Source organism: Schistocerca americana, chromosome 6 (assembly GCF_021461395.2).
Source record: "Schistocerca americana isolate TAMUIC-IGC-003095 chromosome 6, iqSchAmer2.1, whole genome shotgun sequence".
Classification (NCBI taxonomy): Eukaryota; Metazoa; Arthropoda; class Insecta; order Orthoptera; family Acrididae; genus Schistocerca; species Schistocerca americana.
The window spans coordinates 388,867,890-388,892,594 of NC_060124.1; the positions used below are offsets into that span (position 1 = coordinate 388,867,890).

The 24,705-nt window shown below is 42.1% G+C and overlaps 1 protein-coding gene across 2 annotated transcripts in view; it reads left to right on the forward strand.

Annotated features, from left to right (window-relative positions):
• LOC124619347 (UDP-glucose 4-epimerase) overlaps positions 1 to 24,705 on the forward strand; it is a 109,493-nt gene that overhangs the window by 46,499 nt on the left and 38,289 nt on the right. For both annotated transcript variants that reach the window (XM_047145666.1, XM_047145665.1), the window contains exons 4-5: positions 15,404 to 15,583; positions 23,238 to 23,418. In XM_047145666.1, the coding sequence (XP_047001622.1) occupies positions 15,404 to 15,583; positions 23,238 to 23,418 (361 nt within the window). The remainder of the gene's footprint in view (positions 1 to 15,403; positions 15,584 to 23,237; positions 23,419 to 24,705) is intronic.

Genomic DNA, 24,705 nt, shown 5'->3' on the forward strand with positions numbered 1-24,705 from the left:
CACCACATCCTCACCACCCTTCACGAATGGGGCCTTCATGGTGCTCTGCCCGTTTTTATATGTAACTTTCTTTCTTGTCACTCTTTCCGGGTCCAAGTTGGTTGCTCCTAGAGCACTTCCCATCAGCAAGAAAATAGGGTTCCACAGGGTTCCGTGTTAAGCATCCCTTTCTTTCTCGTTGCCATTAACAGACCGGTGGCTGCTGCTGGGCCGACAGTGTCCCCCTCTTTGTATGCTGATGATTTTTGTATCTACATCGCTTCCTCCATCATGGGTGCTGCAGAATGCCATCTACAGGGGGCAATCTATCAGGCACAATCATGGGCTCTCTCCCATGGTTTTCAGTTTTCGGTGGCTAAGTCTTCTGTCATGCATTTCTGCCGTCGCTGTACATTCCATCCCCATCCGGACATGTTCCTCGATGGCCAATCCCTCGAGATGGTGGACATCCATCGCTTCTTGGGTCTGGTCTTCAATGTCCGGTTGACATGGCTCCCTCATCTTCGCCAGCTGAAGAGAACATGCTTGTTACATCTCAGTGTTCTTAGATGTCTGTGCAATACCGCCTGGGGTGCAGACCGCTCTATTCTCCTGTGATTGTACAAAGCACTGGTCCAGTCTCGTTTAGACTACTTAGACTACAGGAGTCCTGCCTATGGTTCTTTGTCACCTTCGACATTGCAGATACTAGACCCCATCTACCATTGTGGGGTACGACTTGTGACTGGTGCCTTCCGGACTAGCCCCTTGATTAGCCTTCTCACAGAAGCAGGGATTTCACCACTGCGAGTTTTGCGCCAACAACAGCTGATACCTTATGCGCTCCGCATTTGCTGCACTCCAAAGCACCCTAATTATGGTCTCCTTAACCCGACACGAAGATCAACCTCCTGCGACGGTGGCCACGATGTGGGCTTACCATGGCTGCCCGCATTCAGTCACTCTTTTTCTGAGCTCTGACACTTCCCTTTACTGCTTCTTTTCTCTGCTTACGCAAGTACCCCTCTGTGTTGCATCTCTCGGCCAAAGCTGTCTTGATGTCTCCATCAATTCAAAGGATTCTATCCCTCCAGAGGCCCTTCGCCACCAATTCTACTGTTTCCTCAGTTCATTCCAGGGTTCAGAAGTGATTTCTACTGATTGCTCCATGGTTGCTGGTCACACTGGTTATGCTTATACGTATGTGAGACACACGGAACCTCATTCCTTGCCAGATGGCTGTAGTGTTTTTACTGCAGAATTGGTTGCCGTCTTGCGCACACTGGACCATGTCCGCTTTTGCTCGGGACTGTCCTTCACTACCTGTAGGACTCCTGCCATGTTGGGATACCTGGTAATGAACTTGTCGATCGACTGGCTAAATTGGCTACTAACGAGCCATCTCTTGCTGTTGGCATTCCAGAAATGGACCTTCGCTCGGTGTTATGTCGTCAGGTTCTGGGACTTTGGAATGCAGAATGGCACACATTTTCTTTCCTAAACAAGCTCATGGCGATAAAGGATTTTACAACTATGTGGCAGTCCTCCTTATGGGCCTCTCGGAAAGCCTCTGTCATCCTTTGATGGCTCCGCAACGGCCATACTTGGCTGACTCATGGTTATCTCCTCCGTCGTGAGGACCCCCCTCTCTGTCGTTTTGGATCAATGTTCTGTGGTTCATCTCTTACTGGAATATCCCGACTTTGCCACCCTGCGACGGACTTTTAGCTTCCCAGACTTGCTACCCCTGGTGTTAGCTGACAATGCCTCAATGGCTGATCTAGTTTTACGATTTCTTTGTGATGGGGGTTTTTATCACTTTATTTAAGTGTGGGACCTTCAACCTTATCAGTTGGTGGAGGGGCTGTCAGGCCGTCTTGCTCCCCCCTTCCCCTGATTGGACTGGCTTCGACTGGATTTGGTGGTTCACCCCAGCCTTCCCACTCCTTTCTTTACGGGGTCTGTTTTATCTTGAATGTCTATCTTATTTACCTGTGCTTCTTCCTTCACGCTTCTGTCATTAGTCACTTTCTTTCCCTCCTCTCTTCTTCCATATTCTTCCTTCCATCTGTGTCAATAATTTGTAATTTTATGGCCATTGTAGTTCCCTCTTATAGTGTGAGGTTTTATCGGTTTTAGTTATTCCAAGGTCGGTGGGACTGATGACCGTGTAGTTTGGTCTCTTTCTCCAGTCCAACCAACCGGTAGCACAACTGACCCGAGGGGAAAATGGCAATGAAAACTTAGAGTAGAATGACTCCAGTTGCTGATTTGCTCTTGTGACGCTGCCTGTTGCTGCTGAGGCCACAACCAACGCTGCCCCATGTGACGCTGAGTCGAGTGTTGCACTGCTGCAACAGCTGCCCCTTTGTCCTAAACAATTGCAGCTTGCCTAACAGGTTTGACTGAGCAACTTCCGGTACCTCCCCCTACTCAGCAATCTGATCACTTGTGACTCGTGACACTTCAAAGGACTGTGCTATATTGAGCACATCTGTAAGTGTCGGATGCTCACATTGAAGTTCTTTTTCGTGGACTTCCCAATCCAGGACCAGACGAATAATAATGTCACACACACCATTTGATCAGCACAGGATACGTGATGGGTACTAGTGACAAAGTTACAATGACAGCTCAACCCATGTAATTCAGCTGCCCAGACATTATAAGAGTGGGCATTTCTGACAACAGTAAAATTCTATGTCCATCACAATGACCTGTGTATTGTCACAGTAATAAATTGAAAAAAGCTTGCATGTTTCATCAAATGATAAGGTGGCCGGTTGTTGCTAAGATGCAAGTTGGCACAACTGATACACATGCAGTGAAAGCCAGGAAAGTAAGAAAGCCCTACACAGGTTGGCATCTCCCATGCTGAAAACTTGGAAATGTTGGTGTAACAGTGTCTCGTAGGAGTCCCAGTCTTCGACCAATTCATCATGTGCCGGAAGGGGCAACAGTTGCACAGACGAAAGACAAACGTGCCGCGAGTGTGCAGATGCCACTTGATTGGGAGCAATGGTCAGAACCTGCTGTTGATCTGTGAAAGCTTCTTGCTGGGCAACGATACGTTGGAGTGTTTCTTCCATCAAGATGTTTGTCGGGTGACTTAGCACAGACACTAACCACAGAAGAAACATAATCTTCTCTCGTCGCCAAGTTTGTTATAGCGAGGAAAAACATGATTTATGGAACTTAGTACTTCATACAGCCAACTTAAGATACAGTTAAGCACAGGTTGTGCATAGCACTGAACACATTGAATGGACAACAGCTATACAGGGTACAGAACAGGCCAAGCGCTCATTTGCGATCCCTTAAATAATACTGTTTCTTTGGTGACTCATCAAAGCACACCAGGGGGCTGACCTAGGTGGCCTCCAAGTGCACATGTGAACTGTATGGACACATCATTTCTGAAATTGTGCACATCGTGAGTGGAGGTACATCAAAAACCAGCAGAAAGGTATATATGTTTAGTAAACTAGATAAAAAAGCAATGGTATCATATTGCAAAGTGGAATTTGAAACTTTTAGCACAAAGCAAGAGTTTTTACTTTTTAACATTTTCTTTGCAGAATTTATGCTATTGTGGCCTCAAATGACGGTAGGATTTTTTGTAAAATTTTATTTTATTTTTTGCAACTTTTTTCTCTCCTGGTACTCAGAAGTACCGTCAGACTCCATGGACAGAATCACAACATGCGCAGAAAAATGCTCCAATTTTTATAACTTGTACTTTATTCCACATAAATATTAAATATTTTTACATTAGAAAATTAACAGAAATATGATATTTCTGAATTTTTTTTTTTAATTTCGCATAAATTTATTCTAGAGCAACTTCACAATACATGGTAACTTGGCTATACATTTTTGACAGTATATACATATCACATATTTAGTGATACCTCATGAAATTGTAGGAAACAGTTCTTTTTCTCATTGCAGCACAAATACACTTTACATATACTACATTGTGAATGTGGTCTCGACTGAATTTTATTTTTTGCACGCATTTCGCATCGTCCTCTTTTACAACTGAACACTACAAAATGGTTTCCTCGGTTGCCAAGACGTACATCCTTCGGAACAGAAAAGTTATCCTTCCTTCTCTTTGGGAGAGTTATTTCATCTTTACCAGAGTTTCTCTTTTTGAGATTTGGCACTTGCTGTTCATTCATTAGCCCTAGTGCCACAGCACGCCTGAATTCCAGCAGTGGCAGTGCCCCATGTAGATCACTGAAAATGACGTAAGCATTGACAAAAGCAATTTCTGTTGCTCCCCAGAAGAGACGGTGCCACCATTTCTTTGATCGCTTGTCAAGACCATAAGTTGAACGTAATCTGTCTGCATGATCCACACCACCCATCTTTTTATTGTAATCACATACAATAACTGGACATGGTATAGTCACACTAGTTCAATCTTTCTGTTTTCTTGTCACTACGCTCTGTTCGGTGCAATGGAAGTTTGACGCAAAATACACTACTTTATTTTCCTTCCATTGAAATACTGTTAGTTCTAGAGATGACACTCTGTGATTTGATTTAGACATTTTTCTTTAGGTAAATTCCCTGGCAAGCCTTTCCTGTTTTTTCTAATTGTTCCACAGGCAAATGTATTTACGGATTTCTGTGTGAGAAAAAGTGGACAGAACAACTAGTGAGAGGTAATGCGTTGCTGCTACAATAAAGTATTCGCACAACCTGACGGTACTAATAAGTCCGCCTTATATTTTCCACTTTATCTCATTCACTTGTAACGTAATGCTTCAAACTGTTATAAAAAAACAAAGAAGGTAAGTATGTACAATGGAAAACTCAACGGAAGTTTCAATAAATTGCCCACAAATTCAGGCAACACCATGGAAACAAGCACATACAATCTTGTTTTCACAGCAGCGCGCAAAAAACAATTTCAAGCTCTGACCGCCAGAGAGGTCTATGTATTACACAATAACAACTATGAAACAGTAGAGCAGAGTTACTGTTACGCACGGACAGGCTCTCAGATCACGAAACTGCACCACGAGAAAATAATGAGAGTCAAAACTTACTGGTACTTTTAAGTACCGTCAGGCAACAAAGGGTTAGAAGAATAATTGACGGTGCACTGGAGAAATGCGTACCGAGTAGAACAGTCCATAATGGGAGGGACCTGCACATAGTATACAGTCACTGTAACTAAATTTCTAATGGTACTGAGATTACTGCACAATAGCTGTAAAACAAAGCATAGAGCTATAGATACAGAGATGCTGAATGAAACATGTTTGGCTGTCAAGAGAGCAATGCGTAAAGCCTTCAGTGAGTACCGTAGCAGATTTTTATCAAATGATCTTTCACGAAATCCAAAAAAATTCTAGTCATATGTAAAGGCTACTAGCAGCACCAAAGTTAGTTCCCAGTCCCTGGTGAATGAGACCAGAACTGAAATTGAGGGTAGTAAAGCAAAAGCTGAAATGCTTCACTCCATTTTTGATATGTTTCTTTATGAAAACCCAGAGTATTGCCCCAGTTTAATCCTCATACCACTGAAAAGATGAGTGAAATAAGTATTAGTATCAGTGGTGCTGTGGAACAGTTGAAATTGTTAACAATGAACAAAGCCCCAGGTTCTGACGTAAACCCCATCAGAAACTATACTAAATTTGTGGGTGAGTTAGCCCCTCTTCTGACTGTAATCTATTGTGATCCCTCTAATAAAAAAGCGTTCAGTTCTTAGAAAAAAGCACAGGACACATGTGTCTACAAGAAGGTTAGTAGAAGTGATCCACAAAACTACCGTCCAGTATCCTTGACACTGATTTATTGTAGAATGTTAGAACATATTCTGAACTCAAACATAATGAGGTATCTTGAACAGAATGACCTCTTCTGTGCCAACCAGCTAGGATTCCGAAAACATCAGTCATCTGAAACCCAACTTGCACATTTCTCATGTGACATACTGACTGCCTTAGTAGATCAAGGCAGTCGTGCAGACGCCGTATTTCTTGATTTCTGAAAAACATTTGACTCAGCACCACACCTAAACTTATTGTCAAAATAAAAATCATATGGGGTATCAAATGAAATTTGTGACTTGGATTGATAACTTTCTGGTACGAAGGATGCAGCATGTTATTTTGGTCAGAGAGTCATTGACAGATGTGGAAATATCTTGTGGTGTACCCCATGGAAATGTGTTGGTACCCTTGCTGTTCATGTTGTGTATCAATGACCTTGCAGACAATATTAATAGTAACCTCAGACTTTTTGTAGATGATCCAGTTATCTATAATGAATTACACTCTGAAAGAACCTGCATAAATATTCAGTCAAATCTAGGTAAGATTTCAAAGTGGTGCATAGATTGTCAACTCACTTTAAATGTTCATAAATGTAAAATTGTGCCCTTCAGTAAATGAAAAAAAAAAATGTAGTAGCCTACATCTATAATATCAGTGAGTTACGGTTGGAATTGCTCAACTCATACAAATTCCTGGGTGTAACCCTTTGAAGGAATATGATATAGAATGATCACATAGGCTCAGTCGTGGGTAAAGCAGGTGGTAGACTTCAGTTTATTGGTACAAAATTGGGAAACTGCAGTTGGTCCGCAAAGGAAGTTGCTTACAAATCACTTGTGCAGCCAGTTCTAGAATATTGCTCAAGTGTGTGCGACTGATACCAAATCAGTCAAACGGGGGATATTGAACGTATTCAGAGAAGGGCAGCACGAATGGTCACAGGTTTGTTTGACCCTTGGGAGAGTGTTGCTGAGATGTTGAAAGAACTCACCTGACAGACTCTTGAAGATAGATGTAAACTGTACTGAGAAAGTCTACTAACAAAGTTTCAAGAACCGGCTTTAAATGACCCCCCCCCCCCCCCGGGGTCCCACAGTCCTTTGGTGGGTACGTGTGTGGCGCGCATGGGCCCCCAAGCTACTGCAGTCTCCTTTCCTTTCCAGGCTGCATTACCATCCCAGTTCCTCTCCCTCCCTATCCTTTCTCCTTTGTCCCTGCCCCCTCTCTACCCTCTTAGTGGACTTCTTTTTGTCGACCTGGCTATCCTCCTGGCTTTCTTTTGGTCTGTGCTATTGTTTAGTTTGCTGTTTCCATTTCCTTTTTGGCGTTTTTGGTCCCCTTGGGGTTTGACCTCCATTTCCAAAATTTTCTGTTCAGAGTGAGCCATTTGGGGATGAACTCCCTGTCTAGCTTCCATGGTGCAGGTTCCTCTCCCCCTCCCCTCCCCTCCCCTTTCCCTTTGCACCCTGGCCCCCCTCCTACTAGGTCACCAGCACGGTAACCAGTCCATGTGTTGGGGCTGTTATGTACCCACTTGGCTGAGCCCCCTGAAACCACAGGGATCACACTGCTAGTACCTGAGCTGTTAACATCTTGTGTATGCCCAGGAGTCGATGCTAATCACTTTGGGCCACCAGATCTCCCGGCAGTGGTGCCGTGCCAGGCGGCCCTCGCTGTGGCTGGCTGGCACCCATGAGGTGAGCCCCTGATCGGAGTGGGTGGCACTAGGGCGGATGCCTTGAGCATGAAGCGACAAAAGCTTCACCATTCTGGCCATTCAGTGGCTGTCTCTAAGAGAGATAGCATATGTGAGATTGCTTCTTCTGATCCTTCGGTATTCCCGTCCCTGGCCACCCCCTGGGAGGAGAGTCAAGCTTGCCGGCTTGGGTTGAAACCTTTCCTTCGGTACCTGGTTTGTACCAGGATGGATGGTGGAAGTTTTGCCATGACCAAGCCTTTATTTTTCATGGATACGATTGAAGATACGTATGGCGAAGTGGAATCGATGAGTAAAATGCAGTTCGGTGCTTTGCTCATAAAGACATCGTCTGCTGCCCAATCTAACACCCTATGTTCTTGTGACCTCAGTGAGCTCCCAGTCTCCGTCACACCCCATCCAATCTATGAGCTCAGTACAGGGAATTATTTTCCACCAAGATCTTCTTCTCCAAACTGACGAGGAGTTCCATGCTAACCTTGAGCGGCGAGGGGTTCGTTCTATTCGCCGTGTGCAGTGAGGCCCTCCAAAGAATCGCACCGCTACGGGCGCCTTTATCCTGGCCTTTGAGGGGGATGTCCTCCCAGAGAAGGTCAAGGTAATGGTGTATCAGTGTGATGTAAAACCTTATATTCCACCACCAATGATATGCTTTAAATGCTTATGGTTTGGACATGTCTTCCCGCAACAGCAATGATCCTCTCTGCAGTAACAGTGGGCGCCCCTCCATGAAGGAAGTGCCTGTGCTCCCCCTCCCCCAGTGTGTGTAAATTGTCATGGACTGCATTCTCCACACTTGCCTGCATGCCCGGTGTTTGTGAAAGAAAGAAGGATTCAAGAGTACGAAACCTTAGATCGGCTCACCTACACCGAGGCTCATCAAAAGTATGACTGGCTCCATCCCGTGTCTATGACTTCTACTTTTGCTTCAGTTACATCCATTCCCCCTCCTACCCCCTCCTCTTCCAGTTCCATCCCATTCGCCCCATACCTTCAGCCGCCTCCTCCTCACTCTCCCACTCCACCTCCCCGTCAGTACCCATACCCACCCCTTCGGGTGCTGCTCCCCCTCCCCTACTGGAGAAGTGCTCCCCTTCTTCGGCCGCCGCCGGTACTGGAGCTTTCTCCCGGGACTCCTCTTCCCGTCACCCGCCTGAAAGGCAATCTGCTGCTCCGCATCGGCAGCACGATCCACAGCCAGTGGGTGCCAAGGTTGCCAGGTTTAATTCTGTGCCCACCCTCACTGAAGTCTGCCCTTTTCTTCCTTCCCAAGAGAAGAAGGAGAAACACAAGAACAAGGGCAAGGGCCATCTGGTATCCCCTGAGGTGCAGCCTTCCCCTCCTCCAGTCAATGAACCAGTAGAGTCTGACCCCATGTATATGGATATTACCCCATCCTTATCGGTAACAAATGGCGACTCGGTGGCGTGACTGACTCCGGTCCGTTCGCTTCCCATTTGGACTCTGGCTTGAGAACCCTCCAGTGGAATTGTAAGGGATATTTGCGTCACCTTCCAGAGTTGCAGCCCCTTCTTTCCTTCTACTCTGCTGCTTGCATTGCACTCCAGGAAACCCATTTTGTCAATTCTTACTCAGCTGCCATTTGTGAGTTCCACGCTTTCTGTCGGAACCAAATTGCCCCCCTGCAGCCTTCTGGTGGTGTTTGCACCTTGGTCCGCAAGGACATTGTTACCACTCTGGAAGCCATTGCTGTCAGGGTCCATCACAGTCTGTAATTTCTGCCTTCCATCTAACAGACTGCACACATCCCTTGCCCTCACCACCTTTCTTCAACAACTCCCTTCTCCCTTCCTGCTACTAGGTGACTTTAATGCCCACAACCCTCTTTGGGTTAGTCATACGACTATTGCTCTGGGCAGGACAGTTGAAGCTGTTCTGGCAGGGCTTGACCTCTTTTTACTAAACACAAGTGCTCCCATACAATTTAGTGTGGCGCACAGCATTTTCTCTACCATTGACCTCTCCATCTGCAGTTATGGCCTTTTTCCCTCCATTCAGTGGGGTGTCCACGATGACTTATGTGACAATGACCATTACCTGATTGTTTTGACCTTCCCAGGTGTGCCATTCTAAGGCTGATTGTGGTGCCTTCTCCTCTGCTCTCATTCCCCCTATACTGCCACACGACAGTGTTGATGAATCTACACAGACTTTGACTGCCACCATCCTTTCAGCAGCTGTTTCAGCAATCCCTTCCTCCTCAGGTTGCCCCCATCGGGAGATGGTCCCTTGGTGAACTCCGGAAATTGCTGCAGCCATAAAGGAGGTCTTTAAACAACTCCGCACCCGGACCTGCTACCTAAAAAATTTCAGGAACGGATTTGATGGGATCGATATGTAGCTGGTACCATAGGACCACACATCCCCTCTTCACAAATCTGGGCAAAACTCAGGCGAATTTTTGGCCACCGTCCTCCCACCGGGTTGCAGGAATTTCTGTACATTGTGTTGTCCTTACCGATCCGGCATTTTGCAGAAAATTTCGCTCAACACTTTGCTCAAGCTTCGCCATCAGCTCAGTATATGCCCACATCCCTTCTCTAGAAAGAGCGCTCAGAATGACTGCGTTTGTCTTTTGCTTCTCGCTGCTTGGAGCCTTATAATGCCCCATTCAGTGAGTGGGAATTCGCCAGCACCCTCGCCTTTTGTCCAGACACGGCTCCTGGACCGGATCGGATACATAACCAAATGCTCCAATGCTTATCGGTGGCTGGCCACCATTGTATACTGACCCTCTTCAACCGTCTGTGGAGTGAGGGACTCTTCCCTACCCAGTGGCAGGAAAGCATTGTTATTCCATTGTTGAAGCCTGGGAAGCCACCTCTTCAGTTGGATAGCTACCATCCAAGTAGCCTTACCAACACCCTCTGCAAGCTCCTTGAATGCCTGCAGAGTCTGGTGGCTGTTTTGGATCCTTGAGTCCCACAACCTTTTGTCATTTACTCAAGGTGGTTTTCGCCGTGGCCGCCATATGGTGGATAACGGCTTTTGCCCATTGGCAACACCTCCTTGCAGTCTTCTTTGATCTGCATAAAGCCTAGACACCACCTGGTGCCACCATATCCTCTCCACCCTCCAAGAATGGGCCCTTCTCTTTTCGGGTCCAAGTTGGCTCCTCCTACAGCACTCCCTATCGGCAAGAAAATGGGGTTCCACAGGTTTCAGTGCTGAGCATCCCTATCATTCTCAGAGCCATTATTGGTCTGGTGATGCCTGTTGGGCCGACAGTGTCCCTATCTTTGTATGCTGACAATTTTTATATCTATGTCGCTTCCTCTGTAATGGGCCGTGCAGAATGCCGTCTACAGTGGGCAATCTGCCGAGCACACCCATGGGCTTTCTTCCATGGCTTTCAGTTTTCAGCGGCCAAGTCGTGTGTCATGCATTTCTGCTGTCACCGTACAGACCATCCCCATCCGGACTTGTTCCTCGATGGCCAGCCCCTCAAGGTGGTGGACTCCCATCTCTTCTTGGGTCTGGTCTTCGCTGCCCGGTTGACATGGCTCCTTCATCTTCGCCAGCTGAAGAGGACGTCGTGGTCCCATCTCAATGTTCTTAGGTGTCTGTTCAATACCACCTGGGGTGCAAACCGCTCTGTTCTCCTGCGATTGTATCAAACGCTAGTCCAGTCTCTCGTTTAGACTATGGAAGTCCTGTCTATTGTTCTGTGTCGCCTTCGACATTGCAGATACTAGAGCCCATCCACCACTGTGGGGTCCAACTTGCGACTGGTGCCTTCCGGACTAGCCCCGTGCTTAGCCTTCTCGCAGAGGCGGCGATTCCACCACTGTGAGTTTTGCGCCAACAACAGCTGATATCTTATGCGCTCGACGTTCGCTGCACCCCCAAAGCACCCTAATTATGGTCTCCTTTATCCAGACACGGAGATCCCCCTGCCGCAGCGGCAGCCACGATCTGGTCTTTCCATGGTTGTCTGCATTCAATCACTCTTTTCTGAGCTCCAGCAATTCCTTTTACCACCTCTTTTCTCCACTCACACACGTACCCCTCCGTGGTGCGTCACTTGGCCACAGCTGTGTCTTGGTCGCTCGATTGATTCAAAGGGTTCTGTCCCTACGATTGCTCTTCACCGCCAGTTCTACTGTCTCCCCAGTTCCTTTCAGGGTTCAGAAGTGATCTATACTGATGGCAGCATGGTTGTTGGCCGCACTGGTTTTGCTTACACCTATGCACGACGCACGGAACTTCATTCATTGCCAGGTGGCTGTAGTGTTTTTACTGCAGAATTGGTAGCCATCTTGTGTGCACTGGGCCATTTCCACTCCTGCTCAGTACTATCCTTCACTATCTGTAGTGACTCATTGAGTGATTTGAACGCTATTGGCCAGTGCTCCCCTCGCCACCTGTTGGTCATCGCTACCCAGGACTCCCTTTCTCTCCTTGCTCAACGTGGGTGCTCAGTGGTTTTCATTTGGACCCCAGGCCATGTTGGGATTCTTGGCATTGAACTTGCCGATCAACTGGCTAAATTGGCTACTACTAGGCCATCTCTTGCTATTGACATTCCGGAAATAGACCTTTGCTCGGCATTACATCATCAGGTTTTGGGCCTATGCAGAACGGCGTACTCTTTCTTCGCCGAACGAGCTCAGGGTGATTAAGGAATATACAACTCTGTGGTGGTCCTCCTTACAGACCTCTCATAAGATTCTGTCATCCTGAGCCAGCTCCACATCGGCCATACTTGGCTGACTCACGGTTACCTCCTACATTGCGAGGACCCCCCTCTCTGTCGTTGTGGATCGATGTTGACTGTGGCCCACATCTTATTGGGCTGTCCCAAATTAGCTGCCCTACGATGGACTTTTAGCTTTCCAGACTCGCTACCCCTGGTGTTGGCTGAGACTGCCTCAGCAGCGGATCTCATTTTACATTTTATTCATGATGAGGGTTTTTATCACTTTAAGGGTAGGACCTTCCACCTTATCAGTGAGTGGGGGGGATGACAGGCCCTCTTACTCCCCACTTCTCTCCGACCGTATTGGCTTCAACTGGGCTTGGTGGTTCACCCTAGTCCTCTGCCTTCCCACTCCTTTCCTTATGGTGTCTTTTATGTCTTAAGCATCTCTCTTGTCTCCTGTTCTTCTTCCTTCATGTCCCTGTCATTAGTCACTTTCTTTCCCTCACCTTTTCTTCTGCCCTTTTCCTTCCTTCCCTGTTAATAGTTTATCATTTTATGGACATTGTAGTTCCCTCTTCTAATATGGTATTTTATCGGCTTTAGTTACTCCAAGGTTGGAGGGACTGATGACTGCTTAGTTTGGTCCCTTCTCCACTCAACCAACCAACCAGCTTTAAATGATTACTCAAGGAATACATGCAAACCCTTATACATCCCTCACATAGGAATCATGATAAGATTAGAATACTACAAATCCTTATACATCCCTCGCATAGAAATCATGATAAGATTAGAATAATTACAGCATCCATAGAGGTATTCAAGCAATCATTCTTCTCATGCTTCATACATTAATGGAATGGGAAGAAGCCCTAATAACTGGTACAATGGGGTGTACCCTCTGCCAAGCATTTCACTGTGGTTTTTAGAGTATAGATGAAGATGTAGACTAGACAGATTTTAATGCACAATAGAGAAGGTATTATCAATGTTATGAATGTGAAAACATCAATCTTGTTTTACCACTCTCAACAGCTAGGTACAGGTTTTTTTTTTCTTTATGCACATCTATGGCAAAGTACCTTTCAAATTATGTAAGTTTCATTGGCCTCCTTGTATAATTAATATTAAAAAATCAGTACTTTAATTTTTGTGTTTTTGTATTAATATTATGATTGATTGACTAGTTTTATATGTTTTCACACCAGTCTTTGCAATAAGCATATCTATATAGTTTAATGGTGACAAGAGCCCTTGTGTTGTCCTCCCTCCCTCCCTCCCTCCCTCCTTCCCTCCCTCCTTCCCTCTCCGTCTCTTTGTTTGTTTGTTTCTTTCTTTCAACTTCTTCATCCTTCCTGTGTGTGGGATAGGAATTTGTACTAGGATTTTGTACAGGGCTATTTCAAATGATTGAAGCAATTTCATAAATTCACTGTAGCTCCATTCATTGACATATGGTCACAACACACTACAGATACGTAGAAAAACTCATAAAGTTTTGTTCGGCTGAAGCCACACTTCAGGTTTCTGCCGCCAGAGCGCTCGAGAGCGCAGTGAGACAAAATGGCAGTCATAACAGTGCAACGACACTTCAGGACGAAGTTCAACAAAGATCCACCAACTGCTAACTCCATTCGGCGATGGTATGCGCAGTTTAAAGCTTCTGGATGTCTCTGTAAGGGGAAATCAACGGGTCGACCTGCAGTGAGCGAAGAAACGGTTGAACGCGTGCGGGCAAGTTTCACGCGTAGTCGCGGAAGTCGACGAATAAAGCAAGCAGGGAGCTAAACGTACCACAGCCGACGGTTTGGAAAATCTTACGGAAAAGGCTAAAGCAGAAGCATTTCTTAAACAGGAGACTGGAAAACCGATGGATCGGTCGTGGTGGAGATCATGATCAACAATTCATGTCATGGCCTCCACGCTCTCCCGACTTAACCCCATACGATTTCTTTCTGTGGGGTTATGTGAAAGATTCAGTGTTTAAACCTCCTCTACCAAGAAACGTGCCAGAACTGCGAGCTCGCATCAACGATGCTTTCGAACTCATTGATGGGGACATGCTGCGCCGAGTGTGGGAGGATCTTGATTATTGGCTTGATGTCTGCCGAATCACTAAAGGGGCACATATCGAACATTTGTGAATGCCTAAAAAAACTTTTTGAGTTTTTGTATGTGTGTGCAAAGCATTGTGAAAATATCTCAAATAATAAAGCTATTGTAGAGCTGTGAAATCGCTTCAATCATTTGTAATAACCCTGTATATCCCTTACATTTATAAGGAACAGCACTCCAGACAATAAGAAGGGATGAACTGTAACTGGAATTCAAACTTACATTTATTGCATTATTGATAATGTATAAATCAAGAGTAGAAAAGTCCTCGTGAATGTTTTGTGCTCTTGCCTTCGTCTGTCCACAATATCTAATCCCCTCAGAATTTAATTTGAACTGCATTCCAGTACCCTTTTTTCGCTTTCTTGATGTTCAGTTTATAACTTCTTTTCATAACACTATCCATTCTGTTCAGCTGTTCTTCCAAGCCATTTGCCATCTCTGACAGAATTTGTGTGTCGTCAGCAAATGTCAAAGTCTTCTCCATGAAGTTCATTTTCCTTTCCAAATTACTTATTATACAAACAGAATTGGGAATCAGTTACAACCCTATCTCAATCCCTTCACAACCACTGTTTTCTTTTAACATCCTTCAGCGTCTGTAGATTTGGCCTGCTTCAATCTATCTTCCAAAATAAGTCACACAAACCGATATCCCTTGTGGCTGGCTTCTACCAGTCTTCCCATTCTTTTGAGTATATGTATCAGTATTTTGAAACCTGGATTTTCCATTGTTTGACTTATTCAACTTATGATTCAGTAATATTCACACCTGCCAGCACCTGTTTTCTTTGGAATTGGAATTATTACATTAATCTTGAAATCTGAGTGTATTTTACCTGTCTCGTGCATTTTCCATGCGAGGTGGAATATATTTGTCAAGGCCCGTTCTCCTAAAGAACTTCATAATTCTGAGGGAATGTCATCTACTCCATCTTTGCATGATATATTGTCAGTATTGTTTCTTGCTTTTTCTGTAACATATCTTTTTTTGCTTTCTGAAGCATGTGCAGACTATGAATTAGTGGTGGTGGTGTGTGTGTGTGTGTGTGTGTGTGTGTGTGTGTGTGTGTGTGTGTGTGTGTGTTTTACTAAATAAATCTAATTTACTTGTCAACTTTGATTGGTTACCAGGTAATGAAATCTCATGGTGTGAAGAAACTAGTTTATTCATCATCTGCAACGGTTTATGGAACTCCTCAGAGTTTGCCCTTAACAGAAGATCATCCCACTGGTCAAGGCTGCACCAATCCATATGGAAAAAGTAAATACTTCGTGGAAGAAATACTCAAGGACTTAGTTATATCGGATAAGGTATCTATAAAATTATGTAAAATAGTTGTCATGGATAACACAAATTTATGATTCAGAAGACTTGCTTGCCCTCTTAAACATGTTGAACTTTTTTTGGAGTGCACTGGTGGTGTAATGAAACATATTTTGCTCCCCCTTGATACCGGTGCCTCCAAACTCGAGGAAAGGAAGGTGAGCATTGATCATATGCTTCGTCTCATCATGAAGTGTGTGATGTGTAATCTATCCTCAGTCTTTCCACTGTCACCATATTTTCTTGTTGCTTTATTCCTTTGTACTACTGAGCGAGGTGGCACAATGATTAGCACGCTGGGTTCGCATTCAGGAGGACAACGGTTCAAACCTGCTTGCGGCCATCCTGATTTATTTTTTCTGTGATTTACCTAAATCACTTCAGGCAAATGCCAGGATGGTTACTTTGAAACGGCATGGTCAACTTCCTCCCCATCCTTCTCTAATCCGATGGGACCGATGACCTTGCTGTTTGATCCCCTCCCCCAGGTCCTTCCTCTCTATAATTGTATGCCTTCCCTGTTTTAACATATACTTACTGATTCTTTTTGTGTTTATTTCTCTCCCCCTGCCCATCCATCTGCTCCACCACTTGTGATAGCCTACATTTCTGGTATATGTTTCCCGCATTTATGTCTGCATCAAGCAGTTTTTGATTTTGACTTGCGATCGACTGCTACTCACCACATAGATGAGGTGTTGAGCAGTGGGCAAGCACTATGTGAAAACAGACTGTACGATATTATTAGCTATGTGACCCTTGCATCAGAAGAAGTAGCAATCTCAGCTGGAGTGGGCAGTTCATTTCTCACATAATGAACTATGATGTGACATCAAGTAAAAATACCTTTCTTCCAACAAACTCCATTCCAGTTTTAACAACACATTTACAAATAGTACACAAGATTATGTATTTTGTAGAGATCTTAAACGTGGTTCATCTATTAAACTGCATATGTTTGTAGTGTGCAAGTGTAAATGAGAAAACCATCAAACACGGCAGTTTTGCATATCATCATTGTTTCAGCTCAATTTCTCTCTGCCAGCTAATGACAGCACAGCGTACATGATACTGCACAAATATGACAGTCATCAAATATGATGGACCAAAGAAACTGTCTCTTTGTGACAGACAGACAGAAGAATTTAAATTACACTGCACAAGTAGTAAGATTGATCGCTTCTTAAGAAATTATGACCGTTGTTTTTGCCAACTCATAATCATAACCTTTCAGAATGACCTAGACCTTGGGCTTTGTAAAAATAATATTAAATAAATATTGGAAGAAACACAGTCGATGGTCTATTTTACTTCCTAAAAAACGTGTGTATGACGTCATGTACCCTGTGCTGTGATTTGCTAGTGAACCAAACTGAGTAGGGGCTATGTTGACTTACATGTTAGCACAGCTGAAGTGCCATATTTGTGATTTTGTATTTATGCATGTGTACTATCAAAATATGCCGTTTGATACTTCACTAAGATCTTTCGAAACCATGTTGTTTTTGGTACATTTCTAGTGCAAACATATCAGGGAATGTGATTTCACAAAATACAACTATTGCCTCTATTTCAAAATAAAAGATTTTTCATTTTTTCGGAAAAGGATTTTTTGGTGGAATTCTCTTACAGTTACAAATCCAGATTCACAGCCCTAGGGTCTTGTTTCAATCATAGTATGATAATGATGAACTCCATTAATGCCGATATATCAAAGATTCCATTAAGTGTACCTGGAATTGTGAGTCTAAGCCATGTATGTATTCTAAACAGATACAAATTCATCTGTAATGTAGTGGAAAAGCAATTTTTCCTGTGGAAAATGTAGACATTGTCAAATGATTTCTGTTGTACTGATCATAAATGTAGAATACAAGTGGCTGTTTCCACACTATAGTGAAGTATTGATGTACTGACAGATAATATTTGAGAAGAAAATAAGGTTATGACAGTGCTTCCTTTTCAAAAAACTTTCCAGTGGCGTGTGGTTGCTGAGTTATTTTTCCTTTTATTGATTAGATGTAATGGGTTTTACATAAATGTGTTCCATTTTTTCTGTAATGTAAATATATGTGATTTTTGATGTCAGTGAATGTGAAATTGATAAGTATATTTTCTTTTTTAACATTTCACTGAAAAACAAATAAGGCAAAAATAAGGAACAGGCGGAACTTCGAAAATAAGCTATCAGAAACTGATAAAGAAATTAGCAAAAAACAGCAAATTTGGTTAAAAAGCTTAGAAATTAGCATAAAATAGCACTGAGTTGGCCATAAAATAAAACAAGTTTTTCCTATCCCTATATATAACACGAAATGCAGAACATTATTGTCCATTTTGCCAGCATGGATTCCTCTTATTACTAGTACATACCAAAAAAAAAAATTTTGTGGTTTTTCTCCCAGTTTGCTAATTTTTGTCGTTAAGATTTTCATTCCTCACCGTGAAATTATTACCCACTGTTTTACTCCCAGGAAAGAGCTTTGACAAGATTATTTATTGTGATGTCCTCATAAGATGCGCCAGTTACTAAATTATTGAATGTAAAAAGAGAGAAAAAACTATTAACAAATTCACACAGATGGAGATAAGGAAATGAAAAGACAGATTCAAAGAAAATGGGACTGAAAAAGGAAAGACAATAGCCCCCAATTCTAATACTAAAAAGGATTTTACTAATATAATAATATGAAATGATATTCAACATTAGTTTAATGTTATTTGCAGTTGTGGGCTTTTATACAAGAAGTCCAACAGTTTATGCTCACATAGTTATAAGAGAGATAAGATTAAAACCCTATTACATATTTCCTAATGTAATATTGTTCTTCTCACAGTAAGGAGGATTTCTTAAAGAATGGCTAGCAGTGATCTAAGTGAGATGCTGTCCTCTTACATAACAGCAATTTCTCTGTCAAGAGCAGGGTGTTCTCTTATTTACAGGAAAATATGCTCCTCTATGTTGTTGCATATGTAATGCTGCTTTTGCGTGAACCTAAGAGAACATTTTATACTCTTGACAGAAGATAAAAGTATTAGCTGCATCAACGCTGGAACATAGTCAGCTGTCTGCAGTCTGGTGCACCTAAAATTTTCTGAAATTCCAGAAACTCTTAATAGTAGTACCAGCGTAAGAACTCATTGTGAGTATCGATTAGCTTTTTTCTGAATAAGTTGGCCACTGTGGCCATATTTAAACAAATTACTAATCCAGACAGTAATGGCTGCCAACAATGAAAATCTCCAACTGAAATTAATTGTGCCAATACTCAGAGAGAGGATGTTAATTTTTACATAAATAAAATCGTGTATCATTTTAAGAAACAAAACATGTATTTTAAAGATAGCAAATGCATAATTTCCAGCAATTCAGACTTTTTTTTTCAACTGAGCAAAATAAGAGCATCCAGATATTACAATAAGACAAAGCAGAATTATCACAAAGAAGACATTTCTGAATTGCAAAAGAAACAGTATTTGATGCTTCGGTCACATCAGAGATGCCACTTGTATATCCATTTTCAAACTGCGATAGAATTCCTATGACCTGTGTCTCTGTGTTTTACATCACTTTAACACAATTCACTTATATTTTTCACTAAATTTTTCCAGGAGACATTACACCATCCCGCCCCCCTAAGGACATTCTTTGTGGAAATGCTTACCTTCACTGGGCAAAGGAATGCTGTTATTTCACCCTATGCATCATGTACTGTGAGCCGTTTCTTTCATATCAGTCTAGTAGGATGCCAGTTCCCTGCTATTTTGAGTGCACTGTCAACAGCAACCTTGCAACCCTTCCTTCCCTCTGTATTACAGAATTTCTCATGTTCAGTCCTTAATACTGAGAGAAGTAACCATTTGTATGGATTCCTATACTTATACCTATAACCTAACATCTTCATCCAGTGCATAGAAACTTTGATAGGACTCATACAGAATTACAACAACTCATCTATTAAAAATAGTGTAAATCCATTCTCAATTATACCAGCTATGAACTTGAAAATTTCCCGCAAAGTCAAGTTGCAAAATTTATGAATCACAAATTATAAATATTAATAAATTACTTATAGTTAAACAGATTGCTGAAATTTGGTGATGCTTCCTCAGTGGCCTAATGCTATCAGACTACCAATTAATAACTGTTCATTAGCAAGAATCTCTAATTTCATAAACTTTTGTCTTGGTCTAATATACTTTCACATATGAACTAATTTTCAAATCCAGCAGAAGCTGGATAAAAGAAACTTCCTCACTTTCCCATGCATGTATTCCAGGATTCTCTGACCCAGCCAGCCTAAAACAGTGAACTCCATAGTAGCTTACCACACACATACCATCCCCCTCCTTTATACTACCTCTTTCTTCAATGGAGGAACATCACCTGACATACCATATAACTACTTACTAGAATTCTCTGATCCCATAAATATAACAGTCACACAGTATTCCATCTTACTGTGTTAACGTCACACGGCTACAATAAACCTGAACTGAAACATTTGCTTTGCAATAAAATAAATAAAATGCACACGTAATAATTTAAAAAGATGACAGTGAAGAAAATAAAGTATTTTAAATCACATAAAACTATAGAAGACAAGACAACAGCATCAAAAACAATGACAAGGTATAAAATGTATGGTAGATATAAAACAACCAGGACTAAATAACTGATAGCTACATGTGACACAGAATAATAAACAAAAGACCACCAAAGATAGCACAAAAAGTGCTGAAACATGTTTGGATAAAGCAGAAGTAAACAAACAGTGCCTTGCTTAAGGTGGAATTTCTCTCCATTATTCCAAATATTTAATAATGATTAAACCTTTTGTATCTGCATAATTTTCTAGTCTATTAAAACTACAAACCCTTGCCAGTAGCTTATTGAGACACTCTACTTCTCTCTTATTGATATGCGGCATCTATCTATTTCATCTGTAATTACTTTCATAATGCAAATTCTGTCTTGTTTGTATATAAATTTAAAACAAGAAGGCAGAATCATGTCGCAATAGATAGCAGTTTAGTTTTTTATTATTCAAGTGTAATTACCAGTTCAAACCCAATTAGGCAATTTTCAGAACAAAAATTACAACAAACAAAAACAAATCTAATAATTACTTTGTGTCATTTAAGTTATTTATAATCAAACATGGAAAATCCAGGATGGGATGTAACGGTATTATGACAAGGATAATTGCTACTCACCATATAGCGCAGATGGTGAGTCGCAGATAGGCACAACAAAAAGACTGCCGTAAAGTGAGATTTTGGCCAACAAGGGCTTTGTCAAAAGTGGACAACACACACTCATGCAACCACAACTCATACACCCTTACCTCTCCTGTGTCACACAAACTTGTATCTTATCCTACCAACCCCTCCCCAGTCCCACTCTTCCTCCTCCTCTCTATTCCAGTTTGCACCTACTAACTTCACCTAATCTAGTCACATCTGTGATCCCCTCTTCTTCAACCACAGACCTGCAACCCACATTACAATCTTTTTATTTATTTTTCCTTTCATGTTATTGTGTCATCATGCCAATTTCAGTTGGTTTTTGCCTTGCAATATCAGCCTACTCCCTCAGATTTCATCTAGTTTCTCCGTACTTCATCTATTTCATCCTTTTCGTGATTTTCACCATGTGTTTGGGTGTATTTTCAAAATGGTGAAAACCAACTGAAATAGGCAATGAGATCGAAGGAAAAATGAATAAAAATATTGTAATAGGGGTTGCAGGTGTGTGGGTTAATTAGTGTGAAGAAGGAGGGTGACAGATATTACTAGATTAGCTGAAGTTAGTAGGTGCAAACTGGAATCAAGAGGAGCAGGAGTGGGCATCAGGAGGGACTGGTAATATGAGATACAAGTTCGTGTGACACAGGAAAGGTATGGGAAGTAACACACAAAAATATGCGAAAGTGACTCGGGGAGATTGGTCAATTTGAAGGTACAGGATTAATGATATCGATGAGAGTAATGTGGAACAAGAGATGCTGCACCAACAATTGGTGTGGTCTTGTAGCAGTGTGCTGTGCATGGCTAAGTTATTTATAGTAAGAAGGAACTGGAAAATACAGGAAGAACCTCATTTTTATCGACAAAATTTTGGAGGTTGAGCGAAGATATTTTTTTGACACAAGGTACCCATTTTTTTCATAGCGGATTATCATTTCCTACAATTATTTATCTTTTTTTCTGTATTGCAACACAAATAACTGCACAAACAGGATGCAGTCAGTGGCATGTGCTGTGTGTCTTGTTTGGAAACAAACTTGTTGCATTTCGTTTCTGTTTAGGGTTTGTTTTTTCAGCAGTATTAGTTGTACATTAACAGTGACACAAAGCAGTATAGATAGGTTTAATGCTGAAGGGTTGATCAGTATGCATCTCAAGTATGCAGTGGAAGAGCCGAATGATGATGCTATGCTGGGCTGTTCTTGCAGTGAAGGCAACCACCTCACAGTACTTTCGCATCTGTATGTAGCTGCATTACTCCGAGTTTTGTGTTGTACATATTCGTGACTGCATATGATGGGCTAACCCACTGTTATGGAGGTATTTAAACAGAAACATAGGTAATTGGGCTAACAAACTGAGTAATTCATAATTAAATTATTGTTCTGTAATGAGCCACTAGAGACCACAAATGCCTTATACCAAAATACACAGAAAATATCCCTGACCAGCCCCTGAAGTTTTTTGTTGGAATTCAGATACACCCTGTAGAAGCCATCATTCCACGTTACCTAAAATGCGGGACAGCTGCTACCATCGGCAATAGCGGGTGCGCACCATTACAACTAAGAAACCATGAAAAGCTCCGTGATTGTATGTGACAGTATGTCACAGAGTTTATGTTACTGTCTCGATAAAGTGGTAGTGCCGTGTTACGTACATAGTGATGTGAGCATTTGTGTTACTGGTGCATTTCTTACAGAGGTTAAAATACAAATAAAATGTATTAATATATAGCAATTTACAAAAAGAGGCTACCATTTTACAGTACTAAGTTATTGAAAGGCCCAACAAATAGGTATATGTAAGGAAGGGATAGGTGTGTGTGTGTGTGTGTGTGTGTGTGTGTGTGTGTGTGTGTGTGTGTGTGTGTGTGTGTCTTTACAATCATACATCAACAAAATTACTCCTTCCAATAGACCATTAGTGTCATTCCTTCAGATATTTTCTCACTTCCTTGACAAACTCCAATGGAAGTAATTAGTCCCAAAAGCTGTAAACGGTTTTTCTGTTATGATATCTCCAGTGATGTATTTGCTTCCATCCCCATGGTATGTTACAGTCAAGCATGTATTAAATCTGGTAATTAACTTGTGCTTCTTCATTCTCCTTTGCTGTGCACAATCCCAAGCAATTATTCTATTGTCTTGGAGATACTTGAATCATCTTCATATTTTATCTTTTTGAATAGCAACTGAAACCACACAACACTTTTGATTGTCATTTTCATGCCTCATGTTTCACTGTATACAACTAAAGTTAATAACAGAAGGAGAGGGTATTTTCTGTATTATTGTAACATCCCATATTAATTATGCCTTTCTGATATCTTTTATAAGTGCATTTGCTTGCAGCATAAAAATTGCACTGCATTGTACTGTTATGTTTTAGGAATGGTCAGTTGTCTCATTGCGTTACTTTAACCCTGTTGGTGCCCACAAATCAGGTCATATTGGAGAAGATCCTAGTGGGATACCCAACAACCTCATGCCATACATATCTCAAGTGGCTGTTGGTCGTCGACCTTCATTGTCTGTATATGGTTCTGACTATGAAACACCAGATGGTACAGGTATGTCATTATCCTTTTGTTTTCTTTCAAATGTTACACTCTAAAGTGTCTGTGTATTATATTAACATTTCTGCTTGTGTTCGCTTCATTCAGCATTTCTCTTGTCATGTACCAAGTAAAAAAATTTTATGAAAGATTGATGTACAAATAACTGAAGGAGTAAAGTTCTCAACGTACGTTATAGTTTAGGTGTTGAATGGCTGATAGGCACATAAGACATACAATGTTGCTAAGCTCTCAGACAACGTATTTCTTCATAGTTAATACAGAGATGCACATACACTCGTGCACACATGACCACACACACACACACACACACACACACACACACACACACACACACACACACGAGTGAGAGAGAGAGATGGGGGTGAAAAAGAGGAGTAAGTTGGATTTGCTAATGTTATAGATCCAGTGTTGTTCTCCCACAAAGTACAAAGATTAATTCATTTGTTCGTCATGTTCATTCATCGTAGTGACTTCTACCTTTCTCCTGCTCAATATAGTCTTCATCCACCTACATATGGCAGTCTCATTGCTATACTCTTCTGCAGCTCAAACCACAAATTCATGTGTTGCTAACATCTCCCTTGATAGTCAGGAAGATGCAGAGAGTGCTTTTCTGAAAGTCTAGTGCTTTTTCCACCTTCCCAACAAGTTGGTGAAGAAGTGCTGTTCCACATAATTTGCCTGATTTATATGCATATTGGTTTACATGTAAAGAAAACTTAGTTAGACTCCTTTCCCAAATGTGCTCATTAATCAGTATTTCTAATGTCATGAAAAGAAAGGAGGACAGACTGACGAGTCTCATATCGTTGGGACCTACATAGGAACCTAATTAAACTCTCTTACCAGTTGCAGCAAAGCTTGAAAAGTACCTATTGGATTAGTTGGTATTCTGGTGAGCATTTTCTGAAGTCTACTGTAAGCAGCTGTACCTTCCACTTTCCTTCAGAATACAGGATTATAGTTTTGCTTGCTTAATCACAAGTTTGTATATGGCAAGAACCTCTCTATATTTTGTCCATTGTCCTTTCCTTCTTGCAAGGTTGAACAGTCCTCTTGCCAGCTTCCTTTGCAATTCCCCATTATTGTTCCACCAAGATACATTCCTGTTTGTCGGCTTCTTGGTGACTAGGCACTCTTCGAAATATGGGGTCATAATGGCAGGCAACACTGCCTCTGCCATTTCTTTAAAATCTACTGGATTCCTTATCCAAGTTTTGACTTCAGATAAGTGTGAGTTGAGGTCTTTCCTTTAAGAGTCCCAGTATGTTTTCCTAA